The 14,157-nt window shown below is 43.6% G+C and overlaps 1 protein-coding gene across 24 annotated transcripts in view; it reads left to right on the top strand.

The window, feature by feature from the left end:
- The window catches only part of LPP (LIM domain containing preferred translocation partner in lipoma), a 353,260-nt gene that overhangs the window by 263,073 nt on the left and 76,030 nt on the right, over positions 1–14,157 (top strand). For all 24 annotated transcript variants that reach the window (XM_054206282.1, XM_054206268.1, XM_054206284.1 and 21 more), the window contains one exon: positions 3,331–3,454. In XM_054206282.1, coding sequence (XP_054062257.1) covers positions 3,331–3,454 — 124 coding nt within the window. The remainder of the gene's footprint in view (positions 1–3,330; positions 3,455–14,157) is intronic.

Here is a 14,157-nt window from a genome sequence, read left to right as displayed (position 1 = left end):
AGGATACAGTTTTCTGTCTATGTTTGTGTGCGTGCGTGTCCCAGCAAACTCAACAGCATGTTCATATGCATGAAATGCATTTTCCTGGAGGCACATAGTCAGCATGTGCCATGCGAGGAGGAAAAAGATGTGCCTAGCACTGCTTAAATGTTGGTCAAAAAGGCATAGCATTTTAGTCAAAATAAGTTAAAGTATCTCATAACGTTGTGGTTGGTATTTGTTATTTTTGCTGACATTGGGTACTGGATAAGAAATCTGCCTGGTTTGGAAAAGTGCAATGTAGCTAAAATACGAGAGCAGCCTATTTATTGTGTGTACGAGGCAACGTGGCCTCCCAAACCAGAGAAAGTCAAACAGAACTGAAAATCTGCAGATTTTGGTCTTCCGTTTTAAACGGCACAGCCCCAAGCCCTTACTGAAGCGGGCACGAGTGGGCCCCCCGATCGGGAGGTGTGGGAAACCGGTGTGGAGGAGAGGGAGAGGGAGAGGCTTCACACACTGCCTGCCCAGGGTGTCCTGCGAAGCCTGCGGGTGCGGTGGCCTTGGGTTGGAGAGTGGCCAGCATAGGTCTGCAATGCCGAGTCTGGTCTGTGTGCTGGCTGTGTGCGAGGCTGAAGACGTGGGGCTCGCAGCAGCCTGGCTGCAGGTTTTGTCTTTGCCTTAGAGCCCATGTGTGATGATGGGCAAATGGCTTCGGCTCCATGCATCTTGCTTCCCTTTTCTGTGAATAGCCAGCAGCTCATGCCTTCTGTTTTGGTCCATTTGTATTATAAGGCCCAAGGGTAAAAGCAGTGTTTCAGGTTATGTGTGGACAGAGCCCAGCAGAAGAGGCTGTATCATGGTGCTTCCACACATTCGTGCCACACTGGTGATTGCTGATGGGGCAAAACAGGGATGGGGGCCATCATCAGCTTCATATTGTACAGTTGTCTCCATGCAGAGTCTAGGGAAGGAGTCTCAGTCGAAGGGGTGGCCATGGTCATTCTATTCTGCATGGAAACTGAAATAGGTGCAATAGATGGAATAATATTTTAAGAGGTTCAGTTGCCAGATTGATTTCTCAAGCTAATAAATCCTTGGCTGCACTTGCTGTGTTAAAATATATGTTCAGGCGGGAGTCATGATCAGCTCTTAGGAACAAGAGAGCAAAGGAAAAAAATAGGTTGTTCCAAGAGTAAATGCTTTACATTTGGCACCTTTAATTGGCTTATTAATATACCCTTTTTTTTTAGCGTTATGCTATTTATTATTTCTAATGAAATAGTTCTCAACTAGCCTTCTAAAAACAGCCAGAAAGCACTGGCCAAGGGCGTCTGGGTGTGCTGGGTCAAGTACCTGGCTCTGAAACTCCTAGTCATATGAGTGGCCTTATCCTCACCAAAATGATATATCTCCCAGAGATGGCACTTACATGACTTAGAAAGCGAATGCAAGTCCTGTGCACCATACAAAGCTGTCTCCCCATATGAAAAAATAAATTGTGGTAACCCAAAGACATCAGCGTGGTTGCATTTGTACAATAGAGTTTACTGAGCTGTGTGTGGACGTTCAGGATTTCCAGATGTTCAACAGCTTCCTCAGAACAACTGCTAGGCATCTAGAAATCCTGGTCAAATGCACAAAATCCTTGAATATTGCTCAGAAAAAAAATCCCTGAGCAGAAAAAGAAAACACCTCTGGGAAAACCTGAATGTATGGTACATCCAAACTATATTCTCAGTCAGGGAGGCTGAGCGTACTGGGATAGCCCTCCAGGGAAATTCACCCAGCCTGGGGGTAATTCCAGGTGCCCTTCCTTCCAGGGGATCGTGCTGTGCCACCCATGTCCCCTGCACCCTGCTGCTACTCTGTTAGAGAGCAGTTTGGCGGGGAGGCAGCGGGTGCAACTGCCGTATTGTGGAGATGGGGAGGGAAATCCAGCACTTCCAGGGAGGGCGATCCTCTGCCGCGCTCATGGGGGCAGCACCCGTGGGATAGATCAGGTCAACAAGCGAGGGAGGTGACGGTGTACAGCCTAGCATGGGCCCTAGAAAAATAAATATGACAAGGTCAGGAACACGCAAGTGTTTGGTTTCTGGGAGTGGATGATTGAAGTATTATTGCTAAGCGCCGTTCTGAGACTTTCTCTGCATTGATTGATGTCTCATTTCAAATCTCCTTCCTGCCTGAAAGAAAAAAACGTGTGAGAGCATTTAGTTAATTCTCTTGCAGTGCTTTAGAGCTGCTGTTCTCTGTTGAACATGACTGGCTCAATAAAGATTCATCATGTCAGATGTGGTCTCTAAGCTAGATAGAGGTGGCCAGTGTATTGGTTCTCCAGTGATTTTACAATTTCTTCCCATTTAAATAGGTATAGAGCATGGGAAAATGCTTCCTTGTAGACTAAGGCTCATAAGTTTCATATCTAAGGTCCAGTCGTTGAAAAAGTCAGCAATTAATCAATGAAATCACTTCACTTGCTTTACTGAAATGCTGCATTTCATAAATAAGTTAGTTTTCGCATGCAAGTCTTTCAAGAAAGTAGTGCACGCAAGGGAAGCTGGTGTCAGCATTTTTTAATCCTGAAATGACCGAGTTTCTCATTATGGACACCAAACTTAGCTTCTTCTAAGAAACTTCTAGGCATGAGACTATTTCTGTGCTTCTCAAAATATGCCTGTACTTCTGCTGTTTTCCAGGGAGAAGACTCACTGAGACAGACTGCAAATACTCAATGCCAGCTGTTAGCATATGAAGGCCAAGAGGTCTCAGTTTCTAAGCACATGTTAAAACCTTTGTATCCCTAGTACTAAAGATCTGTGGACCAGCTTCTGCTCTCACTAATGTTAACAGCAGGATTTGTGTCAAAACAAACAAGAAGAGAACATAACTAGCAGCTCGAGATTATCTGTCTTTGTCCGTGTACTCCACCACTGTAGGAACGATTGTTATAGCATTTTTTATATTGCGTTTTTAAGTGATGGAAGCTGTTGCCAAATCCAAACTGAAATGCTTCCAAAGCCTTTTTCAGTGTTGGAAAATGTTTGTATCAAGTTATCCTTGGAATAATTTTCACTTTTATTTATTATTATGTGCTACCCAGTAGACATCTAATTATGTGGCACAGAATACTTCTCATTCTAGGAGGATATATAGCACTTCACTGGATGTTTTTAGGAGTCCATTTCCATTACATTAAATGAGATGTTTACTTGTGTGAATCCCTTGGGTTTTAAAAAAAGCAAAAATAAGACAAAGAATGAAGTTCAATACCGAACAGCCAATAGACCCTCTTACTGTAGGCGAATGCTTTTATACCACATCACAGACTGTTTGTCCTTCTTTTTTCAGAGTGGGTATCCAAGCTCTGGACCCGCATCAAGCACTCCTGCCTTCAGGCCTGAGGATGAGCTGGAACATCTGACCAAGAAAATGCTATATGACATGGAGAACCCTCCCTCTGATGACTACTTTGGTGAGCAGTGCTACGTCACAAGTGCCCGTAGCCTCTTTCTGTATTTACCAGGTTCGGTAACGGGGAGGCCTGGCAGCTGCGCTGTTAACGTAGTGACATTTGTATTAATGGTCCGTGCTTGGGCTGGATGTGTAATCATCCATAGGAATTCCTCTGTAATTTCAGCATAAATCTCAAGCTCGCTTGCTGTATGTTTGTAGTCTTTCTGGTTATAAGTTGGATTTTTCAGTGTCTGGTTCATTTTCACACCATCTGTCCCTACCTTCTAGGCTACCAGGTTGAATTTAGGTGCAGTGCGCTGTCTTGTCTGCCTGCCCCATCCCTTCTCATTGCAGCTGCAAAAAAACTGGCAGTGTAAATGTGTTCTGCACCCAAGGCATGGATTTTCATTTTCTTTATGCTGGCGTAGATTAAAAGGAAATCCATTTTAAGTCAATCGGGTTGGTTTTACATGGACACCCGTTAGCCCAGAACTGGATCCAACACGTACAAGGAAGACAAATCTGAACTGATTGGCTCATGACCATGTCATCTTCCTTGCCTGGAAAAAGATAAGCAGCTAATTTCCTTTTTAAGTAGTGTAGCATGGAATTATCTCGGGCATCTATAAATGTAAAACATATATCTTGTCTTTGTATAAAACAGGTGTTATGGCCTCTGAACTCTGCATTAAAGAGTTCAAGAGCCTTGGGCACATTCGATGCATCTTTTCTGTATGTTTAGTTTCTTACAGGCTTGGTTAATAGTGTTGTTAGGAAACAAACTGCTGTAGTTTGTAGAGTTAAAGACTGGGGTAGGCCATTCATTTTGTCTTCTTTATCTTCCTTTATTACATCATTTCTTAAAAACTTCATTTGATTTCCCCCTATGTCTATTTGCTATGGATTTTGGTTGGACCAAAACATTTCTGGCTTAAAGAAACGTTCATAGTTTGGTTTAATCGGAAAGCAGGTGGGATCAAGGTTTCACAAACAAACAAGGATCTTACGGTGACAAGGATCTGATTACATGAGAAGATCAAGATGTTCTCAGCAAACAAACGTTGCCCTTGTAGATGGGGTTGATATCAGTCCCCATTCTCCATCAGTACCTTCTGCCTTCTATGGTCTCCACCCTCACAGCCAAAATGTCTTCTCTATAAGCATTGATAGTCATCAGAAGTGATGACTACCGCAGATCTGAAGTGTGAGCAAGAATGACTAACTGAAGAGAGGATATCTGTGCTGCTGCATTTGACTTTATCTCTGCCCTTAGCCATTTATGTTCACTCTCTGATGTTTTAAAAGCGAAGCAACAACCAAACAAACATAACGTGTATTTAGCCATTAGCGTGGGCGGGCAGGAGGGAAAAACCTTTCTCCCGCTCCCTTCAGGCAAATGGCTGAAGCCCTGAAGCATGAGATTTGATTACAGTCATTTTCTTAATGCAGATCTGTGAATGACAGGAGCTGGTTCATGGACCAAAGCCCATCCAGTTCTCCTCATAGCCCAAGAAAGTAGGCAGGTGAACAAAGAACTTAGAGATTCAGAGGATCCAAGGTCAGAGAGGACCTTGCCATTATACTGCCTAATGTCCTACACTCACTTTCTCCTAGAAACATGATTGAATCATGACTTTAAAAAAAAATAATCTAATCTTATCTTAAAGACTTCAAGCAATGGTGAGTCAACCACCTACCCTGATAAGCTGTTCTAGTGATTAATTTTCCTCACAGCTCAGAAATTGCTTCCTGAAATGGAGCTTTAGTTTTGTTTAGCACTTGTGTTTATGAAGCTGAAATGCTCGGGTTTTGCAGACTAATACTGTATCACTAAGGTGGCTCTGCTCTGTTTGAGAGTGTGGTACATCAAAGTCTTTTCGTCCAAAAGGAATGCATGGCTTAAAGGGTTGGAGCATAAAGTCTCTCAATGTTAGGTCATCAGTTTGGCCATCAGATGGGAGGTCAGATCAATGCCATGCCAATAGCTCTTAATTCAGCAGGAGACAAGAAAATGGAAAGGATGCTCCGGAGCATTCAGAAAGTTTGCCAGAGTTGTTTATATAAATAGTAGTGTGATCAGAGATGGAATAGTCATGCGTGATGCCAGCTGGAAGATGAAAACAACATCAACACTAGCCCTAACTCTGTCAGGTGATGTTTAATTAAAAGCTGCACCTGATTGATCTAATTGCACAGAGTGTATGCCACTGAAGGTCATCTCTGAAATGGTGCCCAGCCTAGGCATTCTTGATGTGCAGATGAACCGTGTGTTAGGCTGAACTCTTCCTCAGCTCTCTATGCCTGCTGTGCCCCATGCAGCCATTTGGGAGGCACAGTCACAACTAATTATATACCTACCAAGAAAAACATAAAACAAAACCAGCAGTTCTGGAGCACAACTGCTTTTTATGATTGGATAAAATCAAAGATGTGGGCTGCCCTCATCCTCCTAGGTTTGTTCCAGCCCGCACTGCTCTCAGAGGACCATGGTCTCTGGACTCACAGTGGATGAGGCTTTTTGATATTGCAGTGTAGTCTGGGAGTTTTATACTAATTCTGGCTATGTCAGAGCTAAATACCCATCTACTTGAGTTGTCAGCCAGTGCCTTTCAGTAACTTCATGCTCATGTGGAAAGAACAAATTAAGTGTGGGAGGAAAAAAGAGTCTTTCAACTTTGGTTAAGTGTCTCAACCAATATCTCTGTTCTTTATTTGTTTAGCATGGTAGCATGGATTGTACAAGATTCATATGGCACATTGATCAAATAATCAGAAAGAGGACAAATGGGCAGAGACATTGACTCTGATTTGCATTAAATGTCTTCTGCCTGAGGTCTAAATGCCATGGTAATTGTAGCATACCAGATAGCTGTCAGCTAATCACTTTTATTAGTTTGAATTTAGAAAACTGGATTTCAGCGTATTAAAAGTTGGTTAAGAGCAGATAGGTTTTGAATTGAGGAATCTAATTAACCTTGCTAGAAAGCTGCAAGGCGTTATATTAAGTCATGAAAATAATTTGTTGGAATAATTACATTTGAACTGTCAGGCTGGAGAAAGGTCATTTTACTTGGCCCGTCAGCACTCTGGGATCTTTTTCTGTAACCATCTTCCTTCTGCAGTTTCACTTGCTGTATCTGTGGTTTTCGATCAAGCCATCTTGATTCTGGAGTCAGCGTGGGCAGAGTGGAGGTTCCTGGGGAGGGAAGAGAAGTAAGAGCCACTCAAGTTGTCTCTTTGCGCTGGAAATGCTGGCTGGTGCTGCTGGCAGACCAGGTGAGCTGAGTTCAGGAGCAGGACAGCCAGCACTTCCATCAGGTCTGTGCTCGCTACACCTCCCTGCACCTTCCCTGGGTGGAAATGACTGAAGGTGGTTTCAGAGTCGGGGGAACTGTTCCAGCCAGTGATCGCTCATGCAAGCACACACACAGCTGGCAGCACGGCGTGGTTCACACTGTGTTCCCAGAGAGCCCAGGTGCATGGTCAGAGCCAGAAGCAGCATGCTGGAGACACCCTTCGGAGCAGCAAGATCACGGTTTGCTGCTGTTCGTTGTCTAGACTTACCACAGCAGCACTGTCCAGTCAACTGGGAAATCCTCTAGCTGCCATTGGCAAGGCAGTGCTTAAGCATGGAAATATCACCACTAAGCATAATAGTTAAAAAAACACTGTAAATTTGTAGGTGTTAAACATGCATGTTGGGTATTCTGCCTAACTTAGTTTTGTGGAAAGGCCGCACTACCATACTTTGGGACAGTATAAGCACCCCAGTGCTTGGTGTATATCCCCTCCTACCCTCCTGTAGTTTATGGAATGACTTATGGAGTGACTTCTCCTGGGAAGTCCTTGGCAGATCAGCAAATTGAAGTCTCTTAGGTCTAAGCTACTCTTCCTTCTTTACTGCTGATTCAGTTGCTGTTCTGTGGTAGTCGGCTGTCTTTAATCAAATCCCTTTTTATTAGAAAGGATTCCCAAATGTTTTAAGCACTGTGCAGTAGGAATGGTTTCTCTCTGTCACAACCCTCCCCGTTGATAAATGTGCTATTGTCGATAGGCATGTCTGATCTATTGAAGAAAAAAAAAAGAATACTTTGTGGAGTGGAAATTGGGTAAGGCTGGGGGAGGAGAAATGGATATTTACAGGAGATTAGGATGAAACTATGAAAATTGTTTGTTGGCCACCATGGGAAATTAAAGCCCTTGATTTTGCATTAAAAAAAAAAATGCAACAAAATACACACACACATAAAGATCACAACTCTTCTGGACCACTGTTTCAAGTCTTACAGAAAGAAATGACTTCTGGCAGCTTATCAGTCTCTATCACCATGCAGACACTGCTGATTAAGACTGGAAAAGTGCCATTGGGGCCCCTCATCTCCTGTTGCCTTCTGGACTATGTCCCAGCTGAGTCACTCCCCAGAGCAGAGGAGTTTCCCTGACTGGTGGGAAGAAACTTTTGCTGGTATTTTACCGTAAGTGCTCAGAGCTACCAAAGGAACCACCAGTTTTATGTATTTGATAAGGTAGCAGTCTCCTTTTGTAGTTCCAGTGTGCTGTAGGAATGCACATGGTGAGAAGAGAGGTACTAAGGTGGTCCTGTTGAAAATACTCAGTTTGTGGAATAAAGGGACCTTCATTTGACTCAGAGCTGATAATTCAGGATATGTAGTTTTCTTATGTGTATTTGCTGTATGCCCTGACATTGACAGTGGGAGAGGTGGTGCAGAGTTAGGCTGAGGAGTAAGGCCAACAAACAGCATGCTTAACTTCTTTTTCTTCTTCTCACCCGACCTCTTGTGAGATCTGTGGCAGATTATTTTACCTTCCTAAACTCCCTTTTTTCCCCTTTCACCCTATTTGCAGGGCACTTAATCTGCATGCTCCTTCAGACAGAGCTGATGAACAGCAGCAGTTGTATGAGGGCACCCCACAGAGAAGCCTTAATCTCCAACAGTTCTTTGAGGTGATGTGTCACAGTTAAGACTAAAGAACGATAAGTGGCACCAGTATTGAATCTGTTAAGGCTCTGTCAGCCTTTCCACTCACTGGCTTTGCACCTCCATTAGACTTCCATTCATAAGCAAAAAATCCTTCACTAGGACCAGAGACGTGGTCTCCAAACGGTGTGGAATATGTTCCCTAATTTTACTTCTTGAGAGGCAGGACATGGGTTAGCAGGTAGCAGTCCAAGTAAGATATGGGAGAGACTGTGGTAGAGTCATAGAAGCTTTAGGTGAGGAGGCTCGCTAGGTTGTCCAGGTACGGCTTCCTTCGGTTCATGGTGTCTCTGCGTCCTTTGGCATGGCTCCGTGGGCTGAACAGTTCTAGTGTCTCTAAACTGAGCATGTTCTGCGTTGCATTTCACTGTAGTATCAGGCATTTCTGTAGCCTCTAACAGGCTCAGGTAGCCTCTTAGTTTCATCTGAACTACCACCAGAAAAAGAAAATGAAAGTTATCATATCTTGCCTGTATTCCTAGGTCTCTTCTGAAAAGGTTATCATTAAAAGATACAGCTTATTATTAAAAGAGCATAATTACATCGTAATTTTGCCATGTAATGTGATGTGTCATCATGCCTTTTGTTTAAAGGCAGGGTTTCTGGTGCAAGATAGCATACGTTCTCATCTGAACAACATCTGGGTCAGAAAATAGTAGGTTAGATTTTCAGTGACTGACGAGCCGGCAGTCATTTTCTGTTATGTAACCACTCACAAAAGCAGGAAGAACAGACGTATAATGGGGACCCTTTTCTCCATTGTAGTTCAAGTTATTCTTTTTTATGTTCAAGCCATATTCCCGCATTTGCACACAGCCTCAAAGGCAGGGAGCAGCCTGCGCTCAGGGAGGTCATGGTGCGGCACCATCAACATCCAGCTGCCCTCTTGTGGCCTGCCGCAAGGGGAGTCACCCTCCCTCTGCTCCCCAGGGGCTTTAATTACCCTGGTAAATGGCTTTCAGAGCCTGTTTCTTCAGTCTCACTTCTGTCAATGCTTGCCACCCCCATCTAGCTCTCTTTCAGGGAGTCCTATGGCTGCCGGCATCCTCGTACAGCAAGTGCAGGTAGAGTTTGAAGAGCAACCTACAGGGTAAATTTTGGCCCACAGTTCCAAAGTGGGAAGAGAAAAAGAGGAGGCCAGGGGGTGGTTGGAGAGCAAAATCTACCCTGGCTACATGCATTTATCTCCAGCCATTAGAAAGGCAAGACAAAGCAGGGACGAAGAGGCTGTGGGCTGGTTTAAGTTGCTTTTCAGCATTGGAAAAACTGTGTAAATGAATGGACAAGTTTGATTCTTCCTGTTACTGATGTCATCCACATCCTACTTTGCAGTAATTGTGGGAAAAATGTTTTGTGAGGCTAAGCACCTAAATCTTTTCATGCCGGGGATCTTAGTCTTATAAATTCTTGAGTGCACATCGCTTAATGAAGATCAAGCGGATGTAGCAGTCAGGAATGAGGGAAGGTTGCACTCCTGTGAGCCCTGAGCACCTGGTACCCACATGTGCCAGGAGGCAGGAGACTCACATTCCCCTTTTCCTCTTCTTATCCACACAAGAGTGGATGAGACTTTGCATCATGCATGTTTCTGACGGACGGCCTCTTCAGACACCAGCACTGCTTCGCAGACGTGATGGAAATTTTGCCTCAAACCCAAAATTACCCTTTGTTACCGTAGGTGATAAAATGCCAGCCGGAACAGGTAGCAAGCAGCATGACATCCTTGGTGTTTATAAGTCCCTGGTTTCGCTTTAGTTGCTGGCAGTCAACCTAGACATATTTTTACTTTTATACAGAACCGATTTGATGCAGAAGTCATTTAATGGAGAATAAGCACAGAGAACCAAGCTAGCCTTTTAGCAAAGGCATTTCCACGATCACCCGTATGATGTGAAAGGAAGGTGGGTTTCAGGCCGTGAGTGGAATTAGGTTTGTCCCAACAGTCAGTAAACGAAAGCTGACAATTTCCTGCTGTCTTCTAAGAGGAGTGAAATGCAATAATGAAATATCAGGGATGTGTCTTTCTAAAGTACAGCAGTATTCTACAGGATTCTTCAGCATGTTTAAAAATGAACATACCCATGGAAAAAAATTAATCCATGAGGGTGCTAGATATATGTTGTGATAGGGCCCTTAGCGTGCTAGGAGCGGTACAAACGGATAGCAAAGCTCAACCTCCTTCTGAAAAGACTTTGGACCATGATGAGGCTACTAGCCAAACCCCCAAGAATTAATAGCCTTACATGAAAACAAAGTAAATCTTTCTACCTTTATTTGAGAAGCAGTTCAAAGAGAATCCAGCTTGTTCATGATAAACTTACATGTCCATAGTAAACTCTCTATGGACTGAAATGGCTGAAGAATTGATAATGAGCCATCAAGTCTTTGGCTGCAGGTCATTAGTCCGTAGCTGACTCAGGTCATTAAGAAGCGAAAGTGTGACCTACCTTATGGCTGTTTCCTGCCCCACATGAAATGAGTTGGCTGGTCTCAGGGGGGTTCTCTGTGGGTACGTCATCACCTACTAAAAACCATAAATTGTGGCACCCGGAGGACCCCTGGTTGGGAATCTCCTCGAGGAGGCCAGGAGCTGAAGGCAGGCCGTTAGTCTAGGCGCATGTGGGATGGAGAGGGTTTGTTCTCCCTCTCCTCTTTTTAAATCTGTTTTGTGGAGACGAGTGAAAACAGGAGTTTCCATCCAGGATTCCATCCAATGCATCCATAAGCACTCAGTTCTCACGCACAGGTATTTTAAGAGGGTGTGTATGTATGCGTGTCTACGAATGAGTGAGAATGTTTTTCTGGATTGTAGTTTTATAGAAAAAAATGTCACTTCAGATAGCGCTTTGGAGGGTTTTAAGCCTCAAGACATTCTTTTTTTGGTCATAACTTATGGCTAAGTTGTGGAGAGAGATACAGGCAGTCAGTTTTGGAGCTGGTGTTAGAAACCACATTTCCAGCTGTGCAGTCCTGGATAAATCTTTGTCCTAGTAACATGAAAACAGTTTAATTTTTCTTTGTTTCAAGTTAGTTATGCACATGACCTGGCATAAATGAACCCTTTTTTTGCTTTTTTAAAACTGACAACAGCTCACCTATTGTTTGAAGCTGGTTGCACTAAATTTGCAGTTGCTTCCGTGTTATTTTATGGCTCATTTGTACTGCAGTAACATCTAAGGCCTGCTAGCAAGACCATGGTCATGCTGCACTATGTGCAAATTAAACATGAAGTAGGAAAAGTATGCATCCCTCAGAGCTCCCAAACTGAAAGTACAGCAAGGACCAGGAAATGATTATTGTCCTTAATTTACAAACGAGGGGCTGACTGGCAGAGTTTGGATGACTCACTCAGAGTCATGCAGAGAACCAGTAGCAAAGTGGGAAATGAGCCTAGAATTTCTTCAAGTCCCGTGCCTTACCCACAGGCGTGGCCATACTCTTTATTTTACGTGAAAATCAACAAAATGGACTTGTGAGCCTTTTTTGATGAGAAATCACAACCGATCTGAAGGCTTTTCCCAGCATTTAGATCACAAACCCTATTTTCCAGGGTTAATAACATAGCTGTGAAAATAAGAAAGGGGGAAAAAAGCACTCCAGGATCACACTTGGTAATTTTAACTGCTGATAATATAATGTACCCACTAATGCTATCACACTTTAGCATTTAGATAGTTCAAGGCTATTAGGAAAATTGATAATTCACCATAGTAATCTGTTACTTTCCAGTCTAGCAATCACCGTTCCACAGGGGTGGGCAGGGGGCACCGTGTGGCATTTGTTTTTTCTTCTTCTGGTGGCATTTGTCTCATGCTGTCATTTTGATATGGTGGTTTGTCTCTTGCCAGTAACTTTTGGGGGTATTTTGAGTGTCATTTGAAGTTTAGCTGGGGGGAAAGGCCAGATTTTATCTTGAGAGTTAAATGTGGTAAAAAGAGAATTAAACGGGGCTGTCTCATTTGCTGAGTGTTCTCCTCCAGCCTGTCCTCTTCTGATAGAAACGCATCAAAACTGTTTGGTTTTTTCTTTTCTTTTTTTTTTTTTTTTTAAGGAATCGCTTTGACTCAGATTGTGTGAGATGAATCATAACCCACTTTCTCATCTGAGATGTGCAAAAAAAAAAAAATTCCAGCTCTGCTGTCAATGTCAGCATAATCAATACAAAGTGTTTCTCGGTGGTGCAAAGAGGTGTAGGGGAGGATAAAAAGAATGAAAAGAATCAAAAGTAGCCAAACTTTCCTGCTGCTTTTAGTGAGCTGCGCTGTTTTCATGTCTGCCAATGCACCGTGCTGTTCATCATGTCATCTTGGACATGAGCACAGTTTTCACGTCTCTGGCTGCAACCCAAGGTCACAAACGGTGCCTAAAAGTCAGGAGACTGTCATTCCAAACTGGCAGGCGGATCACAAGGAGCCAGTCCTGGCAGACACTTGGATGCTACCAGCAGCCGAGAGTAAACCTATTTTGACTTGTGAAACTTGCTGTTAAGATGTCACCTGCCTGGACTGTGCCAGCACGGATTTTGTCAGCTGATTAGGGGAGAGTGGCAAAGCACTGTGCCTGTGTGCTCCATTGAGGGAAATGGAAAACTTCAATAGCAATAGGATCGCTGTGGGTGCAAACCGGAGACGGGAGACCACATCTGATACCTCATCACCAGCTTTCATTTATGAACTTGTTCATTTGCATTTATTTTTTCTTTTGTTTTCTTGTGTGTCTGCCAAAACATAGACAAAGATGTAGAAATAGTTACCTCTGGTAGTGTGAGCTAAGAGTGAGAGCTTAGCCCCTGAAAAACTATGGTCACAGCACCAGGGTCAAAACAGGACAGCACAGGTAGGTGTATGGGTTTTAACAGTTGACAAAATTAATCTCCACATTGAGCATTCAATAAAACACCGAGGCAATAACAGACACCTTTGTAGAGAGTTGAGAGGTGTGGGTGCAACCATCTTCCAAAGCATAAGACACTGGCCACAGCTGAAGACAGGCACCTGGATTTGGGATGTGAATGATTTTCTCTTGTGGATCCTTCCAAATTACTGTCCCAGCCTGTTATAGCTGTGAGTCAGGCTGTATTCAGTTAGCAGCAGTGTTCAGCTTTAATATACAGTTTTCTCAAGAAATTCTGGTTCCAGACAATATCTTGAGAGGTTAATAACTTACTATCTACTAAGCGCGTGTTCTAACTCTGTCTGTGCTGTCAGGGGCAGACTGGGGACATGGTGTGCAGCATTTTATGCGAGGGTGGGTTGGAAGTAGGGAAAGTTTTTGTGGGGGTTTTGGTTGTTTTTGTTGTCATTTAAAATTATACTCTAAAAAAAAACCCCCAGCTTTTAAAATGCCACTATTTCCTCATTATCTGCATGCCCTGAAAGGCAAGTGAGTTCAGCTTCTGGCTTCCAAAAAACCTGTAGAAAGCCCGAAGTCTTTTACCTTTTTTTTTTCCCCCTCTTGTGTTGGTGAATGGCTGGGACGTGACAATGCTGACTTTCCACCTCTTTCTAACATGGGGATCGTTTGTGATCACATGAGCTAAGGAATTGTGTCTGGCTGAGCTTTTCTGGAGGGAGACATTTGGAAGGGATGCTAATGTGGGTCATTTATGCCCTGCAGAAGGCTGTCACGTGCAGTCTGCTCTTCTGGACAGGAAAGTCCTAGCGATTGTCATTGCCAACATGGAGCTAATTCTGGTCATGTGTTCTTGTTGTCATCTCCACGA

This window comes from Rissa tridactyla, chromosome 6 (assembly GCF_028500815.1).
Source record: "Rissa tridactyla isolate bRisTri1 chromosome 6, bRisTri1.patW.cur.20221130, whole genome shotgun sequence".
NCBI classification, from domain to species: domain Eukaryota; kingdom Metazoa; phylum Chordata; class Aves; order Charadriiformes; family Laridae; genus Rissa; species Rissa tridactyla.
Note: the sequence above shows the minus strand (reverse complement) of the source record. Positions and strands in the feature narration are given on the sequence as shown.